We start from the raw sequence: 22,459 nt of genomic DNA, 5'->3' as shown, positions 1-22,459 counted from the left end.
GGGAAATGTCTCATTCTAGTCCGGCAGCTGATCCAGTGTTGCAGGGTTGCAGATGACGACGGGCTCCTTGCTACTGGCTCCGTTGCCTGCAGCCTCCCTGTGCAGAGCCTGAGCGATGGCCCTGGATGGAGTCATCACATTGGTCCAATCGTGGGCAATGTACTGGTGGTACGGATCATGAGAGCTCTCCAGCTTCTTGGAGCGAATGTAGCTGAGCATGATGCCGAAGGTGAAGAAGCTGAACATGCCAACCACCAGGAGGATGTACATGATTCCCTGAGACTGAGCGTGGGCCCTGCCTTCAGACACGTAGTGCACAGCCTGCTGGGTAGTGTGGTTCTGAGGCATCGGCGGAGACAGTACACTGGTGCTGTTGAGGCAGCGCTGCAGTAGGGAGAGCAGGAGCGACTGCAGCTCGGTGGTGTTGATGTGAGACATGGCTAACCTCTGCTGGACACTCAGCAAACTGCAACTGAGGAGGGAGGAAGAGGAGAAAGTAGGAAAAAGGTACATCTCACAGGAAAGATCATCCTCTTCTTAATCTCTGCAGAAAATATATTTTATTTCACTATTGTATGTTTTAGCCTGATTATTGTATAAATTATTCACCCCCCCCCCACTTAAAACTCACAACAGGCCTCAGACAAAAATGAAATGCATGATTTCTGAGTTGCAAATGTCTAAACTCACAAGTTCCTAGAAGAGTTGACATGTTCTCCCTTAAAATCCAGTTTGGATGCAGAAGAGTATATTAGGACATTAGAAAAAAAAAAGCTAGAGCAGAGTTTTGGTTTTATGTGAGTGAAGTGAAAAAATGAATTCCCACAAATATCTACATTATTCTTATTATTTGAGATTAATCCAGTAGAGAGATAAACCCACCTTTCAAGGATCGGGATTCAGTTCCTGCTGTTATTGCCATCAGCAAACATCGGTTATTTAAAGTCACCTGTGTCCAGTGGGACTAGAAGCAGCTTGTAGCCCAGGTTTCCCAAACTACACCTTGAGTGAAAATGCACAACTCCTGTTCTCTTAGTCACATAATCTGCCCTCCTTCCGTGCTTTTACGCAAAAGAGATATGCAGCATGTTCAACATGTCAACACGTTTAATGAAACGAGGAGGTCACGGGACAAGGTCAAAAGCTCAGTGTAGTGAGGCAGTGGTGTAGCATGACTTAAATCACCGTCCTCCAATCAACAGTTAACTGAGCTAGGATTTTATCTTTATACATCGTACCTCATTGAAGCAGTGTTAATCTGGTAACACAACATGAAAATAGAAAATATAATTTGCTCAAACGTATTTATGTTACACCTGCATGTGGAAAAGTCCATTTTGTGCCAAGTAATCAGGGATATTTAGAATTATTTGAGGGTGGGGGACAATCAGAAGACTATCATCCTTTTCTGGCTCATTTACCTCTGATGATCAAGACTGGTGTTTAATCCCAGTTTGTCATGAGTGTATGAGGTTAGTACTATTGTCTCATATGTTAGAAAACAAATCTCTAATAGTCACATTTTGCAGAAAGAGCAGGAGTATGTGTTTATTTCTGGGGACGGTGCCGGGCTGACGCAGGAGAACAAAGCTGCTTTCAGACTAGGGCTAGTTTGGACACACTGCCGCACGGCTCAGACTAGATTGAGTTACAACACTATCACCTCCAAATGTCCTTTAACTCGCCGTTATAGTGTGGGTGTGCTTCCTGAAACCTGCATGAAGTGGTATTGAAGACAAATATATGCAGACGTACATTTTTGTAGTGGTATTCTGTGGTTGGATCAGCAGGCACAGCGAAGTGCAAAGTTTGGCTATAAGAGATCAATGTTGTATTTTGTCCAACACACTTTCAAAAGAATTTTTTAAAAACACATTACACAGCATTTGCAATAGGAAAATTACAGCCAACATCATGAAAACAAATGCAGTCACTGTCAAAGTTAACACTGATTAGTTCATTAGTTTCTTCAAACTTGTTCCAACACAGTGCAAACAGTGGATGAAAAATGATTTACAAAAACATTTACTTTACTCTGCTTCACTTACAGACTTGGACAGACATGGACTAGGACAAATGGAAAAGTTTAGATTGACTAGAACATAGTTTTTTTTTTAAATAAAAACCTCCTGCTTATGTTTACCATACACTAAAGCTGCTTTCTTAGATATCCAGAATGTCATATAAATGAAATTCACTCTCATTTGGCATGATTAAGACATGGCATCAGTGAAAATTAAACACTTAAAGGCTTTATAATTTTATAATTTTGGCATTTCTGCTTGTGTTGTGAGGTCAAAACAGATGTAAGAGGAAATGAGTTGCTACAAAGGTCGTGGACTGAAGTTACCCATCATATTTACATGGTACATATGAAAACATGCTGGGGATAGAATCCATTTACATTTTTCTTTGCTTCATCAACACACATTTCTATTGATGCTGCTGATTCTATAGAAAAAATAGAGCTGTCTATAGAACTGAGGAATAATGATAAATTAAGATGTTTGTTATTGGGATGCTTTGAAGTATTTCAAATTATGCTGAATCAATAAGTCACTCGTTTAATTTTTTTATCGGTAGAAAGAACTGATTCTGAGTTCATGTCCTACAGTTACAGCATTTCAGTTGAATTCATTGGATTCCCTACATCAAAGGCCATTTGTTTCCAACAGTTTAAAGTCCTTTTTTCAAAAATACACAAACTTTCAAGTGTTTAATTGTCCAATATTACCAGTGTGTTCAAAATCAACCTTTCATACAGTAGTTGTGTCGTTGTCAGCAGAATCATGGCTGCAGTAATGAAGCTTGACTCTTGCAGAGATGGTCTTCCTAACTGGTGGATTTAAAAAAACAAACATAAAAATGCAAAGTAAAGAGAATAATATTTCATATTATCACATTTTCCTAAATCCTAAAAAGATGTGGCGGAAACGGTTAATGGTGACTTGAAAGGTAAACCCAACTCACCGGTAAAGTTACTCTAACTGCACCCCGTCACAGTTGTCCTTTGATTCTAACAGTCTGGAAACATAAAAAGAAAAGCTGAATTATTCAGCTGTGAGAAACGTCAGGGACGGAGTCATAACAACCAAAAAAATTTAACCCAAAAATGTATTTATTTTTTTAAGTTAAAACCTCATGGCAAAAACAATTGCATATCTTTTCTGCTAAATCAAGCTGACTGTGGTGAAGACAATAATTTGGTCAAGCAATCAAACATATAATGCACTGTATGTAAATGTATGGCAGTATTTAAGACCCTTGGCCCAAGTCTATTAAGGCTTATAATATGTTGGTAATATATCATGTATAAGACATATGACTCACGCTGCTTGATCCTTAAGAGCTTTACGGGCCTCCCGAGCCTCGTGCTCTGCTGAAATCTTCTTGTAACAGTAGACCAGAACCACAATGAGCCACAGCTGCAGAACCACGATCAGTACATACATCATTATCTCTGAGATCACTGCTGTCAGCTCCCGATTGGCTGGGAAAGAGGAAATAGCATCTAATCGCAGTATTTGTTGTGATATGAAAGCAATTTTGAAATGCATTGGTCTTTATCTGGGCAAGCACACCATCTTCCATCGCTCGCTGTATATTCCCAGAGAGAGAGAGAGAAGTATGTTTGGAATCACGTTAACTGGACTGAGGTTATACAGAAGTCGCTGTTCCTTGTTTGTCCCTCATCAACTCCACCCAGGCTCCACTTTATTTCCCAAGTCTGTCTCCAGAGACTGAAAGATAGTGACAAATTTCAAACTCAAATCCAAACTTGAGAACAGGTGTGGATGCCCACTGTTCCTCTAGCACCACCCGCAGGTCAAAGTACCTAATGAATCCTGCTGAATGTGTTGTTCTCTTGGTTTTTCCTTTTGTGGTATAGAGCAAAATATCTCATCAATTGTTGGATTAATTGCTGTGCAGGTTGGTTGCGGACATTCATGGTGTTTGTGAACTTTTGGTGATCCCCTCAACTTGAATCTAGCACAATCATCAGGTCAAAAATGAGGATAACTGCCTCACAGAGCTGCTAGCGTGGCTGTAGATTCCTAGTCTTGATGTTAAATCTATGGGAAAGATTCAGTGGGCCAAACATAAACAAGCTAGGCCTGGCTCTGATAAAGATTTGAGGAGACTGCTCTTTACAAAACACTCTCCACAGTGTCTTTCCTTTTGTAATGTCCAGCTCCTGAGCGATTACTTGTTAGATGGAAGCGGTGGAATGAAAGCACTGCATGCCTCATTTGACCTTGGACCTTTTTCAGTGGGTTATCGTTTAATTTTAGGTAGAAAGTTCTTCGGATCCACATGCTGACGTACTGGTGTAACTCATCCAACGACATCTCACAGATGTAGAAATGAGAGAAAGGGGGTATACCAAATATAAGGAGAAGAAAACTGACAGCCAGTGGTGGACTGTAATTATTTACAAATAGCTTATCATCAAATTATCAGTCACATGGGGTAATAATTTTTTTTCAGAATGAGCACTTTTACTTTTTACTTTTGATAATTTAAGTATGTTTTGTTGATAATACTTTTAAATGAGGGACTTTTACTTGTAACAGAGCAGTTTCACATTGTTGTATAAGTACTTTTATTAAGTAAAGCATCAGCACACGGCTTCTACCTCTGCTGACAGGCAGTCTTTTCACAGGTACACCCCACCTTACCCACAGCCACCACGCTGAGCTCCACCTCCTTCTCCACAGTGACGTGCTCATCAGCCAGCTCCAGGAAGAGGGTGCGTTGAAGGATGCACTGGTACGTCCCCGTGTCATTGAAGGTGACGTTATGAATGTAAATGGCTCCTATCTGAATATCGCTGTTTTGTGTGCCGTGCCACTCCAGACGGTTGCTGAAGTCTTCGTGCAGGATCTCAGCACTCGGGTGGTTATAGTGGAAAATCTGAGAGAAGGAAATAAAAAAAAAAAAAGGAAACGAATGGGAACTTAAAGAATATTCTTATCATTAAGGGAAGATTTTAAATCTCTTATAACTCCTCCACATTTACACCCATAGTTACAAATGTCTTTCTAAAGCAGAACTTCTTCAAGCATGTTGGTATCACTTTTAATTGGTTTATAAACTGTAATTACTGGCTCTATTACTGGTTAATGCATCATTTACTAAAGCTTTATGGATCAGTTATAAGCCATTAATAAGAATTTAATTATATATCTGGCAAAATTATTCTGCAATTTGTTAACATCATAATGGTCTTTTTTTTTATTATATATAATACAAGACATATCATGAGTGTAATAAGCAGTCAACACCATGACGGAGTATTTCCACCTTGGAACTGCAGTGAACCATTAACAGTCTCAAAAAAGTTTTCTTCACAGTTTTATTTCCCAGTACAAAATGGTACCAATGTGTTATTTCATGTAAAAAGGGTAAAATGCTCATATGCTCATATGTACAATGTGTATGTATAATACATACAGTATATAAATGTGATGTACAAACAGCATGAACAGTGCATAGAAGTAAAAAAAGTTGACTAATTATAAAAAACAGACCGACTAAAACTACACTTCCATCTTGGGTAATACTCGGCTTCAGCGGCACAGTATCAACACAGTTGCTCAGAGGCTTCATAGTTTTCATTCACAATCCGCAGCCAGGTTTAACAGACAACTTAAACCAGTTCCCTCAAAGACTTTGTTGAACTCACATGCCTGAACTTCTCCTCTCCCAGTGGTTTGAAGTGCCAGTCTACGGTGGCCCGGGCAGCGACCTCTTCTCTTCTTTTACAGGAGATGCAGCCCAGCAGGAATCCTTCTCCTGCCACGGCTTCAGTCTTGGAGTCCACCTCCGCACAGGCGCCGTGGCACTGAGATACTGTGGGAAAAAACAAGAAGAAGAAAAGGATGAAGAGATGAAGGGATAGGAGAGGAAGATAAAGGAGAAGGAAACAGGACACATGAGCACAATAATTAGACAGATTAAGGAATAAGAACATGAAGTAAACAGGAGAAAAGAATTAGGACGAAGAATATTTAAGCGTTATTAGTGACGACTTTCTATGTACTGTACCGTTTACACTCTATCCCATTTGATGGGAAAATAAATTTATTTTAGGAATGTCTCTAATCTGTTTCCAAAAGCTTGCAGCTGTTTGTACAGTTATTTAAAAATTGATGCTGCACTGTCTGTATGTTTTAGTGTAGAGCAGTGTAGAGTATATATACTATATACCTTTTAACAACAAGGCAAAGTGCTTTACATTATACACATTATTACGCTTTACATTAGACATAAAAAGGCATTAAGACATGACAGAAAAACACTAGGTAATATAAAAACAGACTACTGGTCAAAAGTTTTACAACATCCCCATTTTACCTTTTTTGTTTTTAAGTTGAAGCAGTTCAAGTCCAGTGAATTAACTTAAATGGAACAAAGGTAAGATGTAGACCAAGGTTAAAAACTGAAAGATTGTGTAAAAATCATAGAAAACAGGGATTAAGTAATTGGTTAATTTACATCTTTCCTGCAGCAATAAAAGTAAATTAATTTGATTTAATGATAAACCTTTATAAATTCACTTATCTATTACATTTACATATTCATATGTAGGGATTTTTAAAATTCATCTACATGAAATTTAACCAATCACACTAAAACACAGAAACATTTATACAGTCATTAATAAAAATGCACTTGTTACTTTGGTCATGGTCTGTTGATGTCATCTGTTACAGTGATTACAATGCAGCCATCCTGTTTTAATATTTAGAAACTGTATGAAAAAGCTCTGAGAACCGTGAAAAAGAACAAAATTCAGCTCAATTCAGTTCTAACTCAAATGTGCAACTTCAACTACTGTCAACAATAGTTTCTCATAATTAGAGGTAAGAACGTAAATGGTGTTGGGCTTACCGAAAAGACTGAGGACAACTAAAAGAGACAAGTGGAATATCATGTCTGCTGAAACAGCTTATGGCCAGCTGTTGTACAAAATGCTGAACTTTCCTTGACGTAAACCTCTTGAGAAATATCTGTGGCGACTGAGATTACTTCACTGACGTAATGCCTCAATCAATGCTGATTGATTCCATGTTCCTCGCTGCAAACCAGTCCACTAGTTAATCCACACTGTCAGTCCATTAGTTCAACAATCTTGCATTTCACAGCGGCCCGAAAAAAGAGAAAGCGTCTTAAAGCCTCGGTACACCGAAATGGTTTACTAAAAAAAGTTTTGGTCTCCGTGTTTCTCAGCAGCAGTTTTGAGTCTCCCCTGCGGTCCAGACTGACTTTAAGGCAGCTATATTTAGAGCGTGTGAATCCAGGAGAGTTGGACGTTGTGAGTGTCGAAATCCAGCAGGAAACCTGAGATGATGAGACCTGATCCATAACTACAACATGACCGTCCAAAGCCAAAGACTACAGCCATGTTTCTTCTGATTTATAGACATTTTAGAAATTCTAAGGACTTGATTTGTTTTTCTTCTTCAGTATTGCATCATTAGAATTATTTTTGAAAAGTAAATTGGATATTAATGACTAGCTTGAAGTGTCATGCAGGCTTTGGTTATTACCATTTTTTGCCTTTACATTATCTTTGCCAAAAAAGTATTCATACTCTTCTATGCAGTGGCGTATTTATTCAATCTTTAGAGAGGAGCAGCAGGTCTGACATGTAAAATCATGCCTGACATATTTTGTTAAACAAATGTTTTCAGACAAACACCTGCTCAGAGTGGAGCAAGCAGCCATGCAGGGCTTAAAGGGATAGCTACACATATACAGTATTTATTTATTTATTTATTTTAATTTTGTCTGTCTGTTCATAAATGCTCCGTTCTCCAGCTCCTCTCCACAGGTCAGAGGTCACGGACAGGTGGCAGGGATACAGTGTCTTGCTGAAGGACACTTTAGCAGAGATGAATCGTCTGCTCCAGAGTTTTGCGTGCTAGGTTGGTAGAGTGCGTGAAAGCATCTCAGTGAGTCAGCCAGTCAGTGCTAATGAAAATACATTTATAAATACATAGATTTGTTCTGAGTTGCTGCTACTTTTCCTGTCATTCAGTGTTGCAAACTGACTTCACCTGGTCTCTACGCTCCAAGTATTATTACAATTCTTATTATATCTTTTCATTTCTCTCTTAATTAGTCTTATTGTTATCATCATTATTGTATTTTGTTAAGAATAAGCTCCCCAGTCACCGTCATCTTAATGAATGTACCTGTAAATCTTTTATGCTGCTCGGTGATTCTTACATATATGATACAGTACTTTATGTCAGACCTGTGGTTGCTGTTGCTCTGTCACTGTTAGCTACAGTTTAAGGTGTAGGATGGGTTTAAACCTGTGTTGTCTGTGTCAAAGTGGCATGATCAGTTAAAACCCAGTGCTGTGTTCTCAGAAGCTGCAATTTAAACCTTAATTGTTTATATTTTTGAGTTTATACTGTATTTGCTCATTTGTTGTGAAGTTGTCTGAAAATGTTTCAATTTTTTTCTGCACGTCAAGTAATTAACAACAGAAAACCTTGGGCAAGGTCGTATTATTCCACCACAGGACTACTGTAAAGCTCCAACTAATAATTATTTTCATTATCAATAGGTCTGACAATTATTTGCATTAACAAGTGATTGATTGTTCAGTGTATAAAGTGTCAGAAAATAGTGAAGAAAGCACATCATTATTCCTTGGAGCCCAAGTTAAGATATTTAAATAACTTGAAATTATGGTGTAGCTGCTCATCGTTGTACTTTCCCTGGAAATGATGTGCAACAGAAACATGCCGGTCAGGGAAATGAGAGCTATTTAAGTTTGGTTGTTGTTCAGGAACCATATAATGATTTGAATGGTGATACACATTTGAAATGTTCGAAAAAAAGTTGTCTATTTTTCTTGTCTTTTATTTCAAAGTCTGAGTGGGATGTTTGAACATTGACTTCCTCTTTTCAGCCTTGGTTTGTAACACATCTGTTCTTAATGTATAGGCTTTTTGAATGTGTTAAACTGACAATTTACATTCGTGTTATTTCATCTTTATCTTCTTCTTTTGTGAATCATACATGGTATTCACATGGATTTGGGGATATAATTATCCTCTCAATATGAAGGTGTGTGTGGACCTCTAAAGTGCTGCAGCAAAAATAAATTATATCAATAAATCATTTACTGACTGATTTCACATAGATTTGACTAAGTACTTCCCTTGTTCAGTTACTAAAGCTAGAAAATGTCACATTTTGTACCTGCAGTATATATTTTTTTATTCCTATTGGTTTTGATATCTCCCATCCAAAGGTCTGACAGTTAGTCAATGCCAGGTAGTTGTCACAAAAACAAGGCCACTGAAGTCAAGGCTGACAAAACAGACATTGACTAAAGGCCTCAACTTGCGTGCTGACTACAGTGACAAAAAGATTCACGTGGTAGATAAAGCCGGCGTGTTGACGTGATGAATGTAACGACTTGTTTTTTTTTTTAAGGGGGAATGGCTTGGCACATGTCAGGTTAAATTAGACATGTCCCACTCTGAGGTCGTACAAACAATTTAAAAAATGATCATGCACAGTTCACAGGGGTAGGATATAAGCTGTGTTTCTGCCAGCCACGGTGTGTGTATGTGCTTGTGTGTGTTTGTGTATTTTGGCTGCGTCGGAGGTCAGGGATGTTGTCATGTGATGTAACCAGATGACACAGTTGGGGCACTGAGCTCTTGATAAGGGTCCTTGCCTCTTTTAACCTTGTGGTAGCCGATGAATGATAATGACAACAAAGATCAGTCAGAGCAATTTTGGAAAATTACACACATATGAGGAAGAGAGGGTGAAAGAAAGACCTTGGGTTGCCACACTCATTGATTGGGGAAACTTCAAGGAAATGTTGACATATGATAAACCATGTGTATGTGTAATGTGTGTGTGTGTGTGTGTGTGTTTTGTGTATATTGGAGTGGGCTGTGCCTCTGTGACCCTACACACGCATACACAGTGAGTGGCACACCTCCTTTCTCGCAGTGCTGGTGATGTTTTTTATTTTTAGCACAGATCGAGTTTCCAGTCCCCGATTCAGCAGCCAGAAGCTCTCAGCGACACAACTCCCTTTACCCCGCAGCGGTCTCTTTTGCCTGGCTGCATATGTAAGACCGACTGCAATCCTGTGTTTCGAAGTGGAGCCGGTGAAGTGTTGATTTCAGGAGGCAGTCGCACGGAGTGAGGAGACAGAGGATGCCTGGTAAACCTATGGAGAATGTGAAATTGCCAAGTCATTGTGATGCTCTGCTGTCGATTTGAAAGGATACAGAAGCAACTGCTGGCTGAAGATTAAAACTGACAAGCAGGTAAAGGCAAATTCATTACAACAAAAGATGTTCAGGATACAGGATATATGTTGCTAAATACTGTATATTTAAAAAAAAAAAAAAAAGATGTCTTACTTTGCCTCTATCAGGGCTGCAAATTCTTATTTTTGTTTGTCGCCTCTAAAGTTTAGTCGCTGAAGTGTGATAATATCTGCCCTAATGTATAAAATGTGTGCACAACATTATGGAAATAGGACTGAAAGATGCAAAGTGTGTGAATATTTTATGTTGGGGTGTTTTAGAAACGTGATAAAATTAAAGTAGTACTTCCTGTAAAGTACACTAAAACTGCTGGGTACTAATCCACAAGCTGAAATAATTATTCAATTAATCAATAGTTGATCAACATCATTTTCAAGCAGAAATATGCTTGTTCCACCTTTCAGTTGTGAGGATTTTCTGCATTTCTATGTCTTATGCTGGTAAACTGAAGATCTTTGAGTTTTGAATTGTTGGTCAGACAAAACAAGCAATTTGAAGATGTTACTATGAGCTTTACAAAATTGTTTAGGCCATTTTTCATTAACGTGAAATAATTTCTCTAATAGTCAGAAGGTTTTCTATTATTTTCTTGATTAATTGAGAAAATAACAATAATAATAAAGAATCAATAATGAAATGAATTACAGTGCTAAAATCAACTTTCGGTTTCGCTGTATAAGCTATGTGTACATTTTAAACTAATATACATCTATCTGTTAAAATATCCACATTTATGGATCATTGCACCTGAAAGTGTCTCGTCAATGTTTGCTCTTTTGTTTTCAGCTTCAGACAAGGTGACCTGTCATTGGCCTTGTTTACTGTATGTGTCCTGGAGGAGAGGATATCCAATATCTTACAGGCTGCATCCTACTTATAATAGTGCATGAGACCATATGGAGCAATGCTGCTGCAGGAGGCAGGAGGTGAGATGAATATGCCCATACAAGCCACGCCACATTGCCTTCTTGTTGCTACCAAATAATAATTTCTGCTTAATAATGAGATACAGGATGAGGCATAAGCCATCAGTTCATAAATAATGCCTGCACACATCCTTCTTAGACACAAGGGGTCGCAGTGTCTCTCTCCATTGATTTTGGCCACATAACAACTCCCTTCAAATTAACTCTGAAAATATGCTAAATCTGTGGATTTCCATGTTGGTGGTTCGCGGTATTCTGAATAACGCTGTTGTGCTGACCTCATGTTTACGCTAGAAGAAAGTCCCGTCGATGCATGACACTTCTCCATTTGTTTCTATTCGCAATAAAACAGCCTATCTGTAACAACAGGGTGCAGATCATGGGCCGGTTTGTTTTAACTCAATCAGAAAATTAAAGTTGATGTAGGATAAAACAGTTTTTCGATAGATTTGGTTTGTTTGTTGTAAACACTCCTCTTCTTCTCGCCACATCCACTGAACAGTTATTTTCCGGGACTGTACCACAAAGTTTGTCGGAGGGGTGTTCGACTTGTTTTGCCGGTGGCTGTGTATAGGCGATTACGTAATAATAAACGTTTATTATATAATTCTTTAAAAAATGGATTTTAAAAGTAAGGTCGGTTATGCCTTATTAAAGATGTGTAGCAGGGATAATACTTTCTCTTGATGAGATTTGTCGTAACCCCCCACGTACTAAATAAATCGCCCGATTGACTGACTTCGTTGCTTTTCGCATTTCGACAAAAAACGTATTGTCTGTTAACTTTAAACTAAGTTAGCACGCCAATAATGCTAAGCTAACTTTCGTTTTGAGCTTTGAAATTAAATTGATAACAGTGTTTTATAGCGGGGTGTTTTTAAAGTGAAAATGGAAGACGTCGGAATAGCACTTTCTCCGGTGGACATGAAAGCATTCTAGCGAGATAGTCATCTTTTGTGAGCTGTCGGCCTTCAGAGATCGGAGGGGTAACGTAAGCTAAACTTGTTTGTCTTTAGCTTTAGCTGGCTAAAGGCTAACAGTTAGCTGCAGCCGGCGGATGCTCCTTCACGCATATAATAATGGTTATGTGTTCCTGTGAAAAAGTGGATTTTAACATTGCGCCCCGCAACGTCGCTCGGCTTGTTTTCGAGGCCGAGCAAGATAACAGAAACGGAGGAAACTCATCCAATGGGAGGTAGGAGCTCCAACTTAAGTTTAACCAGGCTGTAAAAGTTTTTGTGTGCTATGTTATTATTTCTTTCGGCAAACCTTTTTTTTTGTTTTTGGGTGTTCAACTGCGCACATCATCATGTCAACAGATATAGCTTTGTTTCACATAACTGCAGATCACTGAAGCGATGTGTTTGTGAAGCCAAAATGAACAGCATTAATGTTATGTGATGAACTTGACACCACCGGATCAGCTGTTCCTGCGCACTGGCTTCACGCAGCAAGAACATGATTTGATTGTACCTCAGTGTACTGTATCTGAATTGGCTGTGGTCGACGTGTAATTTTGTACTGTTATAGGCTAATGTGGCTTGTGTTTTATGGCTAAAAGATGAGGCTGGTGTTAGCCAAAGAGTGAAGCCTACACACGGATTATGGTGGATTACTCTGGACAAACAAGTCTGTGCCAAGATTGTTCTTGTTCAAACAGATCACAGCAAATACTGTCAGACGTGCTTGGGCCCTTGCCTTGGAAGTGCCTGCTTTGAAGGCAAATAATAGAGTGACACACACATATTCCTTCCCTGTTGGAGGACACATCTGCAGTATGTTTTCATGTAGTTATGACCTTGGTACCATATAGTGGCAATTAGACCTTGTTATGAACTACTATTTTTAAAGGGTGTGTTGTTTATGTCTGTTACAGTGTCTGGTAGCTGGTATGTGAGATTGCGTGTTTGTTCTTTCTGGCCAGTTTTAGTAGGTCAGCATTTGGAAATGCTGGCATTTAGATAGAACACCTGCTTTTTTTGCTCAGGGAACTGATCTGTATGGGCTTTCCTTGCAACACACAGGGGATGAAATCTCTCATTGTGTCTGGTACTGTACACTGATAAACTAACAGTGACTGGTGTTTGTCAGAACCATATTCACAGAGTTCCAGCTATTTCTGAGTTACTTGAAGGGAGAAAATCTCAAATAATGCCACCAAAATAATAAAACAATATTCCAAACCTGCATTCTAGTGACATGAACTATCTGTCCATAAAAAAAACATCTTATTGACCGGTGATGAGCAGGAACAGTATTTAATTGCAAATCATCATCTCTGAATAATATGATATGATACCTCATATTCCCAGAATTGGCAAAGCAAAGACGAGCCATAAATAGCTCTAGTCTTGCAATCATTCGTTTTAGTGAGAGAGTTGAACAAATAATATTTACAGATGTAGTCAGATGTAGGCCAGCCTTTTGAATGCAAAGTCTCTGCTCTTTTCACTCCTCAGGTAGCTACTTCCAGACTCAGATCTGTCTTTTTCTGAGACCTCAACTCTTGCAAAGATGAGCTTGATTATGCAAGTGCAAGCTTGAAGTCTGCCAAAGGGAGAGGAGGAGAGAAGTATTGAAGAAAGAGTAACACCGGACAGTGCAAGTGCTGCAGAGAAGGACGGGGTGGGGACATTAGCTAAACACACAAGATGGATGAGAGAGCATTTTAGTCACTCTTAGCCAACATATGTGCAGATTGGACAACTGGAAATGGATTACCTAAAGATAAGGCCTGTTAAATTATCTGACAAGCCTCCTCCCAGCTTACTGTTGCATCATTTTTGACTGTGAAGAAACACCCACACTGCTGTCATCTTGTGAATCGCTCTGTGGTTTTACCAGTTATGGGGAATTTTACTCGCCTGATGTGAAGAAACCTTAAATTCACAAGAAATACAGGGAAGACTTAATTTTTTATTTAGGATTAGTGTTACTTAATAAGTCAGAACTGATTTGCCACATCACAATCAGCCATGGGTCTGTCTCAGATCTAAAGATGCCATAAGCCCGTGTTGGTGTCCTTGACGTGACTATAAGAGAAAATTAACCCTGGAAAGCTCTGAAAATGACTATGTCCTCTCCTGTGGGACCACAGGGTATCACTCTGGCTCAGCCCATCCCTGTCCCAATGCTGACTGTCCTGCCCCCCTCCTCAGATACAGAGTCCTGGTCTCGCTCACCTAGCCCTAGACTGTCACGCTTCAGCCGCCACAGTCGATCCCACCGCAGCAGAACCCGAATTAAGAAACGAAATGAGGAAGAGCAAGATTGCACTCTGAAGCGAGGTAAAACACCACAAATTGTAATAGAAGACACTGCGGAGAAGGGCACCATTGGACACAGAAGCCCCTCGCCCTCCCCCTCTGTGGCCACACAGATGGAGGGGGAAGAGCAAGGTCAGGACAGCCCTTCGCAGGACCTCCTCCTGCCACCATCATGCTCATGGTCTCGTAGTCCCTCTCCTAGCCGCCGCTCCCGTTGGTCCCTCAGGAGCCTGCTCAGCAGAGACTCTGACTGGGACAGCTGCAGGTTAGTGTGCTGGATTCATCCCAAACAACCAGCCAAAGATTTAACATACTATGATGAAATAAATAATAAAATGAAATGCTAGTGTGCACAATTTCTTTACACCCTCATGAGAAAAGGGCCCAAACTAAAGTGTTTCTTTTTCTTCATTCATTCAGTTGAAGGCTCTTTCCTTGAAGATGAGCTCACTTATCTTACAGCAGCAGCACCACATAGGGTTCAATGGCTTGGAACAGAGCGTCCACACCGTCAGCACTATGTTTGACGCTCTCATGGGCATTCAACGCTTATAGCTCTGTAAAACCTCAGCTAATTTGCATTGAGGCCTACTGAGACCAGATTTGCCTGCAATGACTGACTACATGAGTAGCCTCTCATTTGCGCATGTTGGTGGGGAACAAAAAGGCCTTACATCTGACAGATTTACGCTTAGTCCACTTTTCTCAAACGCCACACAAGGTCAACTATTTTGGAACAGGGTGGGGTTAATTAGCTAATGGCTAAAACTACTGAGGACAGATTACACAGTTAAAATCCTGATTAAGCTGAGTTGATTCATGGTACGCAGTGACGTCAGATAAAAAAAGCAGGCCAACACTCAGATTGTAGAATTTAAGTGATGAAGCAAGAAATGCTCACACTACCCTGCACTAAAAACTAAAAAAACATGGATAATACATATCATACGACCAGCTATTTACTGGTATTTTGGAGAATAATGTAAGCTTTTAGAATAGATGGCCTCTTCAAATAAGCATAACAACAAAACTATGTAAACTGTAAACAAAGAAATTGAGACTGCTCTTGTAGCAGCAAGGAAAAACAGAGCTGGGTCAGTCACAAGGAGCTAGAGGCGGGGTTCATGCGCCATTTATCCTTGCTCTGAATCATGACATCACCTTCAGCCAATGGGAGCGGGCCCCTAGTCTGATGATGTCATGCGAGTCCAATCAGAGGAGATTCTGGGCACCACTGCAGTGGGCTACAGAGGGCAGGCAGAGGGTGATTCTCTCCTGTGCTCCATATGAACAGCTGTGCCCTTGTCCTCTTCATGTACACATCATTTTATTGATCCAGTTATATTATTTTGCTGGATATTAATGAAACTTACTATCCAGATCTGCGTTATTACCCTTCTAATGGTGGTTTGACAATTGGCTTTTATAGTGAAGAGCTAATGTGTACATATTGCTTAAAACGCAAGTGAAAGTTAGGGTTTAAACAATGTAATTTTAAACAATGTCAAGTTAATCCTAACAAATATGCACCTCTTCAGTGAAAGGCTCATGTTTTATTTTGTCATAGGATGACTCACACATAAAACACTTGACAGCTGAGGAAGCCATTATTGCCTAAAACCATCCTGAAGATATTTCTAGCAGTCTTTGAAGTGTTTGTAGAGCATGACAACCTACACAACCAACACAGTTGATTTGCATTTGTCAAACAACCTGGACAAGGCTGTAAAGTTTGCCCCAAAGGTGGGGCACTAAGTACCTCCTGGGCCTCATGGCAAATGTTTATTGTTCCTGTTAAACAGTAGAAATTTGGTTTGCACATAAACTCAGCTGTTGGCACAAAAGCCATTTGATGCAGTGGATATTCTTTTCGAACCACAGACCATCTAACCTTGACTTTCATAACATCCGTGGGACGTTGTTATTGTTATTGTTATTTTGTAAGAGTTTTTAGTTCCGGCTCCTTATCGAAACAGTTTATGATTATGTTGAAGTTTGTCTTGATCGTGGCTTAAGCCAGGCCTGCTGCAAAGGCTTTTCAGACAGGCTGTTGCACAGCAACTTACTGGTGTCAGTCTTCATAGAGGGTGTGAATCCAGTGGACACTAATCAAGGGTGATTTATCATTGATAGTATTCACAAAAGATGCCAAAAGATCTTCTGAACACAGTGATGAGGTTTTAGAGCTGTAGTTGCCAGCGGCTGCACAGTCCAACTTCTAAGCTACTGTTGTAGAGCAGCGAAAAATAATTGATTTCCGGGAAAACTGCATTTTATCTGGGTGTGAAACTATAAAGTTCATTGATAAATTACGTGGTATTGGATTAGCGCATAGACTTGCGTACTTGTTGATACCCGAAACTGTATTGTTGGAAGTATCAAAGGCATTTCCGATACTAGTATGGGAACAACTCTGTTTGTGAGGACTAAATCTAGTCAGGGGTCTACTGACCTGCTAGCTAAATTGTTTTCTATAGAACACTGGTCAGTTCAGGCATAGCTGCATTGGATGGGTTCTTCAGTTTCTAGATGCAACTAGCACAAATGCATTTTCCACAGCACAGCTGAAAGGGCAATTCCGCTTTACAAAGTGACGTCGTTGTACTTATTTTGATGTAAACATCTTGTTAAATTGTCATAAGAATTTATCATGTGTTTACCTATATGAATATGTAAACTGATAGACCTCTAATTTTAAATATTGCTAATATGTACAGCTCTTATCTATTGTCATGTCTTTGAATTTAGAATTTGTGTGTGTCAGTGTGCAGTGGAGGAAAGTCTTAAGTGCAATAAGAAGCTTGTAAGAATTTTTTTCCTATCAGATACCTTATACTTGTTATTGATGACACATCATAGCACCTTTTTTATGTACAGTTTGTTTGAAGCAACTCTGATCAGTCGGCTCTAAGGTTGATTCTGGAGCAGATGTTTTTTATTTTCTGTGCACTACTGTATAATTAATTTACGTGCAAGTATTGGACAAGTAGAAACACTGTAAAAAAAAAAAAAAATTGTCAGTTTCTGAGATAAAATCAAACTTGCATCAACATAACTGCAAAGGATGTTACACCAACACAGAGTTTGTAAGTGTGCTCTCTCTTTCACTTTCCGGTTTACATAGTCTGCACTCAGATGGTGCATTTACATGCACTGTCTGATTTATTAATCCATTTTTTTGACAGTAACAACAACCTGATTACACACATTCTTCTGAAGTTCCTTTCACTGTTGCTGGTCAGTATCTCATGTCCAGCACCATTGTATCAGCTTTGAACCTTGAACCGTTTTTGTTATAAGCTTTTATAGTCATGTTGATTGCTTTGTTTTTTGTAGTAAGGGGTGGTTAAGGGGTTAAGTTTTTTTTTATTTTGCGCTGTGTAAATTGCCAGAAGCTACGATCTCCTAATTAGCACAAAGACTCAAAAAATCTGTGCTCTCGCATAAATTCACTTGCACTGCTCTTCTCTCTCTTGCTAGGAGAGCAGGCGTATCTGTAGGCAGGAAGGAGAAAGGTGCAAGGGTAGAACATTAACATCTCGTAGTTTATACCCCGTATTGTAAAATGTACATCCTGTACATCTTTTTTAGCTTTTCTTTGAAGCTGCATTCCTGTCTCTTTTCTCGATGCCCACTTGGCCCGTTAAACTCTGACATTATTATGGGCCATTGGTGAACCTCAGAAAAGCAGATTACAGAGAGGGAGACAGAATGGTTGGAGATGTGGGCCTGGCTCAGCCCAGCGTGGATTATGATGTGGACTCTAATCCAAAGGGATGGACAGAGAGATTGAGGGTTAAGGGATTGGGTGGGCTCTGGGCTTTGGCCAGGTGGATTCACTACAGTCAGCTATGGTCTCTGTATTTACAATGATAGTCCTATTTTAGCTTGTTTTTTTTTTTTATAATGATATATACATAGTGAACATAGGGACGAACTGGTATTGCAGACCTACATATGGTACCAGTTTGTTTGAATCACAGGTTGAAAGGGGGCTTTAGATCTTAAACTAACTACCATTTTTATCATTAATTAGTCTGCTGATTATTTTCTTGATTGTTTGGTCTATAAAATCTCAGAAATGAGTCACGAGAGCCTATGACAGTCTCCGAGAAGCCAAAGTGATTCCTTCAGATTGCTTATTTGGTCCAATCAACAAATATATGCATTTGAAAAGTCAGAACCAGTGAATTTTTGGCACTTTTCGAAAAACCATTTATCAAAAATAGTCAGTTTATCCACTAATCATTTACTCATGAGGTTCATCAATCCATTTTAAAACATCTGTTGTGTTGTCTTGTTGGAAATGCTACTGGATTCCCAGAAATGAATGGGATAATGAACGAGAGATTAATGCTGAAGCTGGTTAACGAATTGAAGCAGCATATAGAGTCTGCTATAGTTTTATATGCGGATAAAGGCATTCACGTCAGAGATAACGCTGTTGGTAAATGTTTTTGCGGTCGGCTGTCTGTGAGGTTTTGGTTCCTCTTAGTTCAGATAAAACCCTTCAGTTTCGATTCTGGTTTATCATCCTTATCGGTGCCCCCAGTTCATCGCCACCTCACTATAAAAGCAAGGCCTCACTCAACACATGGAGCCGCCTCCTCCTCCTCCTCCCTCCCTCCCTCCCTCCTCCCTTCTCCTCCCCTTCCCTCCTCCTCCTCGCTCCCTAGTGGCAAAGGGGATTACGGATGGAAGCAGAGACAGCAGCCCGTTACCGGGTACTGCAATCGGTATAGGGAGCAGCGGTCTGTCCGGTACCTGGCTGCTTGGGCGTCGGACACAAGGGGAAATTAACATCTGCCCCCGGGCCGGTGGGACGATGGGTGCATTTCCACCCCGACGCTAACCGAAGGAAACGAGGCAGAAGAGCGGACATACACCCCTGTAGCGTCTGGCTTGCTTAAGCTGCACACACACCAGGGACACCGGTGCCATATTGATACAATAGAAAGCAGCAACGCGCGCGCGTGTGTGTGTGTGTGTGTGTTTTATTTTGTGTGTCTATCAGCTGGATCGCAAACGCCTCATGACATGTTCGAGTAAGTGGCATAAACAAGAGTCTCCGGTAGTGTGATGGATAGCATGTGTTGCACAGTGATGTCTGCCCGCGGTCCTCATATACCGTTCATGGGCGTTTGTTGTGATCAAATGACCGAATCCCACTGATAATATCTGGATGTTACCGGCATGGTTCACGGTAAAAACACAGACGTGCAGCCAAGGTCTGTTATTAGCGGTGATCGTTTTGTTTACCTTCATCCTGTCGGTGCTCATTCGTTCACACGGTCTGCCTACAGCCCCCCACCCTCTCCATCCCGTTTCACTGACCATAACATCAGCCTTGTACAACCTAGTGCTTTTCGATCGAGTTGTATAATTCCTCTTTAAGACTCGTGCTTCATTTTGTCTCGCTTCTCAGGTGTTTGTCCCGTTATAACGTCGGGTAGCCGGTGTGTTAGCTTCCCATTAGCTGGCGATCTGTGCAAGTTCTCCTCGCTGTAATGTGTGCTAGGACAGAGGGCAATATAAAGGTGAACCACACCACAGAGGCAGCTAGAGGTTTGTGTCGAAAATTCTGGCAGTGCTGCCGGTTAGCCTTTTACATTCGTGCTGCAGACGGATTTAGCACCGGTTTGTAAACACATGCTGGCTGACACAGATTCACATCAGCCTGTCCTGGTCACACTCGGTCGCACTGACTGACAGCGCCTATTTACAGCGCCCGCTGCTCTGATGTACGTTTACCCAAAGATAGCTTAATGCAGTAGATGAGCTAATATATTTTCTGGGTTTATCTTCCTGTAAAACGAACTTGGTGATTTTTAGTTGTGGCTTCACTGCTCTCTCTCCCTGCCACAGTGGTGTTGCCTTTGAGCTGGTCACGGACAGCTGTTTCCAAGTTTACAGCTGTGCTCATTTCATATTTTCCCCCCAATTTTTTTCCTTTATTTAATCAACTAAATGGTAAAGTCTCCCTTTCAAGAGGGCAGCAAGAAAACATTAATAGAAACAACATTGTCAGTCTAAGATAACTGCCACACACTATAATAGAGTATAGACAATATTCAGTTAAAGTGCACAAAAAGATGAGTTTCTAAAATGTCTAAAGTAAGGTAAAAAAAACAACAACAAAAAAACATTGAGCATGCATGAATTCACCAACAGGAATTAGCAACTAAATTATCAACAATATGGAAAACTTTCATGGCATAGATTAGGAGGGGAGATGGTAAAAAAATCATCTCAGATTGTTGATTGAGAAATTAGTTACAGAGCAATGGTTAATATGGGAATACTTTGAGGAATGGGGTGAGTGGAGAGCAGTTTGGCTCAAAGGGACTAAACAAAGTGTTGAATTCTTGTTTTGGCTTCATTAATGAAATTATTAATTGTAGGATTCATTCACATCTGATTCATGGTGCCCACTTTAGATCATAGAATGGGCGATGATAAATAGCTGTGTGTGCGTGTATGTCTGGAAGACAGAGGCAAACTTCTAAGATGACTGATGGTGAATGCGGCGGTTGTTTTACTTACAGAGGAATGAGTTGCATTTTCATGGGTCACTGACCTGAACATTAGATGCAAGTGGTTCGGGAAACAGTAGGATGCACATGAAGAGGTCAGAAGAGACTGCAGCATGTCGGAAACATTTATTTGTCCATTAAGTGTGTAGCATATAAGATGACCATGGCCCTGATGAAGGCCAAAACCCGAAGGTCTTACAATGACGTTGTTCTTTATACAGCTGTTGCTGGAGTTTTGACCCCTCCACACTTGGACATAGGTGAAGCTGTGCCAGTAATTCCTGCTCTGAAATGTAAAATATAACAAATGCCAATTATAAGTTGCTCATTTTGTGTTTCCCAAAGGTTTTCAGTTCGCGTTAATATGAAAGAAAGAAAAGCAGTAGTTATTACATGAGGGCAAACTTGTCAGCAGAAGATTGGTCGATTGTCACAGTTGTCATTAATTATATTTCTGTCAGTTGATTAATGGATTAATTGGCTAATCATTTGAGCTCTAGTCCACACTGTTAATTCAAAGTCACGGCAACTATATAGCTGTTATATATGTCAAATGATGTTTTTCTGTTCTCAGTGAAATGTGTATCTCTGTCTTTACTCAAGTTCACCAGGAGACAAACCTAAATGAAAATTTGTTATTACAGCACAAACTCTCCGAGGTTCTGACCGGGTAGGGTTTTATTCAAATGGAAATTGTAGATCATGTGTTTTGTAGTTACATTTCTTGATCGGACTGTCTTAAGACATATTACTAAACAGCTTTAAATACCCTCACTGTCTGCTGCTGTACCAGTCAAAATGAGTTCAGCTGATAACACTGTCCTTAAATAGCCTTTCTTTGGTCTTCACTAGGCAGTTTGAGATGGTATGCTATTATTAAAAAGGAAACGCCTCCAGCCTTTCTTTAAAAAATGACATTAAAGGCAGGACAGAGGGAAATTTAGCAATGAAATATGAAACTGTTTCCGCGGTTCCCCCCTGAGCTAATGCGCTCTCTCTCTCTCTCTCTCTCTCTCTCTCTCTCTCTCTGTCTCTCTGTCTCTCTGTCTCTGTCTCTGTCTTTTCTGTCTCCAGTACAGCCAGTAACTCTCCACGCAGCACCCCTGGCAGCTCTCCTTCCCTGCGGCGCAGGGTCCTCGGGGGTGGCAGGGCCACTGAGACCGAGGGAGGAGGAGAGAAGAGCGCTGGTGGAGGAGGTGGAGGTTCAGATAGCCCCCTACCCTCCATACCCTCTGCCTCCTCCCTCACATCCGCCTACCCACTTGCTTCTCGCCACTTCAGCCGCAATGCCAAGGTACCTCAGAATATCCACTGACCAAGATATTTTATAGATTTCTGCTAAGCTTAAATCCTAGTCAGTAGACATGCAGACACAGAGAGATGAGGCTAAAGGTGAGAACTTTCTACCTGTGTTCCAG

At 40.3% G+C, this 22,459-nt stretch overlaps 3 protein-coding genes across 5 annotated transcripts in view; 1 reads left to right on the top strand and 2 right to left on the bottom strand.

The window, feature by feature from the left end:
• Positions 1–15: 15 nt before the first annotated feature.
• Positions 16–503, bottom strand: LOC111235731 (potassium voltage-gated channel subfamily E member 1-like). Its single transcript, XM_022764246.1, has one exon. It carries the CDS (start codon positions 436–438, stop codon positions 16–18), a length of 423 nt encoding a protein of 140 aa, XP_022619967.1. The 5' UTR covers positions 439–503.
• A 2,475-nt stretch (positions 504–2,978) lies between these two features.
• LOC111235730 (sodium channel subunit beta-1-like) lies at positions 2,979–6,937 on the bottom strand. Its single transcript, XM_022764244.1, has 5 exons — positions 6,895–6,937; positions 5,687–5,853; positions 4,680–4,914; positions 3,331–3,490; positions 2,979–3,024 (listed from the first exon to the last, which is right to left on the bottom strand). The coding sequence occupies exons 1-5, from the start codon at positions 6,935–6,937 to the stop codon at positions 2,979–2,981; spliced, it is 651 nt and encodes a 216-aa protein (XP_022619965.1).
• Positions 6,938–11,953: 5,016 nt separating this feature from the next.
• The window catches only part of gramd1a (GRAM domain containing 1A), a 28,525-nt gene continuing 18,019 nt past the window's right edge, over positions 11,954–22,459 (top strand). The window contains exons 1-2 of one of the 3 annotated variants that reach the window (XM_022764327.1): positions 11,954–12,437; positions 22,116–22,335. In XM_022764327.1, coding sequence (XP_022620048.1) covers positions 12,322–12,437; positions 22,116–22,335 — 336 coding nt within the window. In that variant the 5' untranslated portion in view covers positions 11,954–12,321. Of the gene's footprint in view, positions 12,438–13,877; positions 14,774–19,236; positions 19,554–22,115; positions 22,336–22,459 lie in introns of those variants that run through there. The other 2 variants (XM_022764326.1, XM_022764328.1) reach the window with 2 other exon arrangements.

Source organism: Seriola dumerili, unplaced genomic scaffold (genome assembly GCF_002260705.1).
Source record: "Seriola dumerili isolate Sdu_G_001 unplaced genomic scaffold, Sdu_1.0 BDQW01000533.1, whole genome shotgun sequence".
In the NCBI taxonomy this organism is placed as follows: Eukaryota; Metazoa; Chordata; class Actinopteri; order Carangiformes; family Carangidae; genus Seriola; species Seriola dumerili.
This window is presented reverse-complemented; position numbering and strand designations above follow the sequence as displayed.

Bases quoted from the DNA above. Each gene is read 5' to 3' on its own strand.
- LOC111235731 (XM_022764246.1), bottom strand. From the start codon at position 438: ATGTCTCACATCAACACCACCGAGCTGCAGTCGCTCCTGCTCTCCCTA.
- LOC111235730 (XM_022764244.1), bottom strand. From the start codon at position 6,937: ATGATATTCCACTTGTCTCTTTTAGTTGTCCTCAGTCTTTTCG. The intron at 5,854-6,894 runs GTAAGCCCAACA...TTTTTCCCACAG, and splicing joins AGTTGTCCTCAGTCTTTTCG to TATCTCAGTGCCACGGCGCC. The intron at 3,025-3,330 runs GTGAGTCATATG...TTATGTTTCCAG, and splicing joins GCTCTTAAGGATCAAGCAGC to ACTGTTAGAATCAAAGGACA.